The following is a 4,400-nucleotide window of genomic DNA, read 5'->3' on the forward strand; positions in this document are numbered from 1 at the left end:
GAGTGATTATTATATACAACAACAACAACAATAATAAAAAATACAACTGCAAGTGCAGTCCTTGTATTCTCATTGGTTGACATTAGAATGTGGGCATCACATTGTGTGTAGGTGACACGTTTTCAATCAAATTCTAATGGTGTTCTGTCTGTAATAAGGACCACAATGACATTAAGTATTAGAGGCTGGATATGACGACATACTCCCTGGAACGATATATAAGACACAAATAACTGGAACGATATATAAGGCACAAATAACAGAATTACATAGATAAATAAAACTAGCCAAAAGGAAAAAAATATGTCAAAAAAATGTATTTTATTCTCAAAAAATACTTTTATTTATGTAGAGGTGAGTGATAGAGAGAATGATAAAATAGAAAAAAATGGTAGTTAAAAGAAATATGAGAAGACACTAGTATAAAAGTTTTATACAAAAAGTTTTATACAAGAGTAATGGATGGTAATACTAATTTCATGGATTGTATGGTCCTAATCAACAAGGCTCTAGACAGGTATACCCATCCGAGTTCTCTGAACTTTACAAGCACAATCGCGTAACAAGAAACTTGTACAAATACTTGATGCTAGAGCGATGACGATGTTTTAATAGGTAAACAATAAAAGTTCAATGCCATAATACATAGACTTTTCAGCCTCCAAGTGAGCCACATTCATAATACAAATCACACGATACAGCACCAGACATCAAAACCCTTCCTTGAATGGCCTTTCAACAATTATTCATGGATTACACCAGACTAATCAGCAGAAACTAGACTCTAATAGATACATAGTCATATCACTTAGATACCCTTGTGTAAGTCTCATACACTAATTGTGCAGCAAGCATATCCACAAGAGCAGAACCTACAGACTTAAATACAGTTATTTCTTCAGAATTTGTTCTCCCAACTTTGTCTCCTGCAGCTAACTCCACCAAATTTGCCATAATATCTTCCTTCTTAATCACTCCCCTCTCAAAAGCACCCACCAATTCTCCTGCTTCCACCACTGCAGCCTCATTGTCCACAAACACTCTTCCTCTCTTAATGGCCTCATTGTCACATTCCTTCATCGAATGCTTGAATGAACCTACCAAATCCAAATGAGCTCCCACCTTCAACTTCTCACCCTTCACAAAAGCAACCTCCGAATTAGTTGCACAACTCACAATATCCCCAAGTCCAATGATCTCATCCAAATATGCACTACTCTCGAAACCTACACCTTGAAGTATGCCATCATCATTTTCTTGCATTTTCTTGGCCAATGTTCTCACCTTCTCCGCTGTCTGATTCCAGATAACTACTTTCCTCAAACTTGGTATGGCCGAATGATGGGCTCTAATCAAATGGGGTGCCATAGCTCCCGCACCCACCATCACAAGGACTTGACTATCTGGTCTAGCCAGATATTTCGAAGCCAAATCAGAGACACATGAGGTTCGATAAAGGGTCAAATCAGTGGCATCCATGGATGCCAGAGGCTGCCCTGTGGAGGAACTAAAGAGAGCATAAGTTGCCTGCATGCCTGGTAAGTTAATTGCACTGTTCTAAGGGAAATGGGTGACGAGCTTGACGCCTGTGTAAGGGAAAGAAGGAGAAGATGACCAGGAGGGCATGAAGAGGAGAGAGGAAGAAGAAGAAACCTCATAGCTTTGACGTATTGGGTACTGGATTGAGGTTGAAGTTTTGGGGAGATAAGATTGAAAGTGATTGATTAAAGTTTGATGGGTGAGTAGGGAATGTCAGGTATCAGTGGATACGAAAACTGGAGAAGAAGTGGATACGAAAACTGGAGAAGAAATTAGAACATGTGATGCCATAGATGAAAATGGAAGTGCTTGTAGGACTTTGGTTTTGAAAGATTTGTGAATGTGAATTCAAGTATCAAAGATTTGGTTGAGATGGGAGAAAACTAACGAAATTGGTAAATTCAACCCTAAAAATGAAAGATTTGGATCAAACCCAAATCTTCTATTTCGGACGGTATTTCCCAATTTGCACTACGGAATCCCAACCATCTACCAAGTCAACTCCGTTTCTGGTTCTGTCCCTCAATCCAAACTAACAAATATATATATATATATATATATATATATATCTTCTTAACACACAAACATAATACACACACAGATATGTATTTGACTAGTGAATCACTCGGAGTCAACATTGTAAGGATCACAAAACAAATTGCAAATATGTAGATTGAGACTGAACCAAATTGAGATTTCAGATTGAAGAAGAGTTGAAAGGATGTGAATCCATAAACAGATTAAAAAAAAAAACATGCGTAAAGCCCATTTGAGCAATAAAGTTGACATGAACGAGAAGCCTGCAAATATCTATGTACTACATATGATCCAGATGTTTCTTGTCCAAGTATTATCGAATCTACCTAAATATTACTTTAGCTTAATGATTCAACACTTTCAATTCTTTCATATTTTAAAGGATCTTGATTTTGTGTGTGTGTGTGTATCAATCTTGTCTCAGTATTTGCAAATGAGCTGATATATGTTCATCTTGGGATTTAGCAATGAGCTTATTATTAATCATGGATCCAAGGGAGACACCTGGGATCAACAAGTTTGTAAAACTCAAGAAGCACTCACTCCCCAAGTGAACTCGTGGATACTTGACATAATGACTTCCAATAATAGACCAACTTACTGGGAATTGATAATTGAAAGAAAAAGTTAGGTGACATGTGTAGTAATAATATCAGTGTTAGTTCTGGATGAAGCAGAATTGAATTTTCTATAGCTACAGCTCAATATTTTTCAATAAACAGGGACCATGTATAAGAGAAAGCATACTAGGAAAATGGGGTTGGACAGATTACAAGTAATCTGCTAGGATCACAAAACGAATTGCAAAAACTTTGGTTACTTGACAAATGGATTCTACTCTAATACCTGAGGGCACAAATCAAAGGCCGAAAGATTGACTTTCAATAGGGTATAATTAACCACACAAATCACTTCAGAATGAATGACGATTAATTTAGAATTACCCATTGGTGAATGTTTAGCTATCAACCGAGGACGAAGATAAGAGTGGGCTGAAGAAGATCTGAAGAAGATTCTAAGTTCCTAACACCTAGAAGAGAGGGTTGACATTTATGGACCCCACAACCACAAGCATGTCCGATTCATTATAAGTGCTCAGCTAATAAACACAAGGATCGGAATATCATATGGAACAGTACAAAGTAAACAAATGACCAGTTGTGGCCATGAAAGAGTACACTATTAGAGAAAACCCCACAAATCCACATTTGATAAAGCTCGCATGCCCAATTAATTAGCCTCGCTTTTACGCTTTACATCAAGGGGTCATTTCTCCTATCGTTTTTGACATTACTCAACAAGAATGAAATGGAAGACGAACAAATATATTAACAATATACAAATACAATCCAAAACCAAGAGGGAGACGAACCTGCTAGGAAGTCGGACAAAGCACTGAGGCAAGGAAGGGAGACGAACCCAGAGGAGACGGAGATGGACGACACCGGACGACGAGGCTAGACTTGACGGAGAAGAAGCCAGACGAGATGCGAAGGGGAGGGCAAAGATGGAGCCGGCAGCTTGCGGAAGGGCTCGGATTCTCCCAGCGGCTGGTTTCTCCGTGTTTCTCAGAAGCCTTGAATCCTACCCGTCCAATCCTTCCAAGCAGCCATAAGGAGACACGTCACAAGGCTTTTAAAATGGTATCTAAATCGTCCGTCTGGTTAATCCTGACCATCCATTCAATTTCATGTCCGGCCAAATCTGGATCACCTTCGCGAATGCACTCTGCCGTCAGGGTTTCGGCCCATCTGTGACGCAAATAAGGAGCTCCGTCATCACCCATGGTCTGGCATCTACGTTACAGATTACACCTCTTTCTTATCTTCACCCTTCTGCTCTATCACTCTCTCCCTCATTATTTGACTGTTGGATGCTTAATTCACTCAATCGAATTTTTTCCCATTCTCGGTGCTTCTTCATTGACTACTAACTTTCATCCATTCTCAAAATCGGTTCTCTGACTTGAATTTTCACTTTGCTTAATTGTGACCTATATCAATAAGCCTTTACGGATTCAAATCAATCAATGCAAAGGCTTTCTTATTATTCGCCACTGTCCCCCTGTTTTCTTCATTGTTTATTCTTTCTTGGTTCATCAGCTACCGGGGCTTTCTTGCTACATCAGTCGAATTTTAATGTGACGACAATTTATGCTGGAACTGTAACGCATCATATGTATATGTATATGTATATCGGAGCTAGACAATAAAATTTTGTATTCCCTCTCGCTTACACAGTCGAGAAGCAGATCGCTTGTTATGAGCTGTTAAACAAAAAAGAATGGGAACTTCTTTACTGCTATTAACAACTTAGGCATGCTA

The 4,400-nt window shown here is 38.8% G+C and overlaps 1 protein-coding gene across 2 annotated transcripts; it reads right to left on the reverse strand.

Annotated features, from left to right (window-relative positions):
• Positions 1-459: 459 nt before the first annotated feature.
• On the reverse strand, positions 460-3,945 carry LOC114748003 (protein SAR DEFICIENT 4-like). Of its 2 annotated transcripts, none has more exons than XM_028936359.1 (2): positions 3,449-3,945; positions 460-1,496 (listed from the first exon to the last, which is right to left on the reverse strand). In XM_028936359.1, exon 2 carries the CDS (start codon positions 1,477-1,479, stop codon positions 805-807), a length of 675 nt encoding a protein of 224 aa, XP_028792192.1. In that variant the 5' UTR covers positions 1,480-1,496; positions 3,449-3,945; the 3' UTR covers positions 460-804. The 2 variants fall into 2 exon arrangements, with proteins under 2 accessions (XP_028792192.1, XP_028792191.1); XM_028936358.1 differs by having other exon boundaries at positions 460-1,507.
• Positions 3,946-4,400: the final 455 nt, after the last annotated feature.

The sequence above is a fragment of the Neltuma alba genome, unplaced genomic scaffold (genome assembly GCF_004799145.2).
Source record: "Neltuma alba isolate B1F8T4 unplaced genomic scaffold, ASM479914v2 tig00005555_pilon, whole genome shotgun sequence".
Classification (NCBI taxonomy): Eukaryota; Viridiplantae; Streptophyta; class Magnoliopsida; order Fabales; family Fabaceae; genus Neltuma; species Neltuma alba.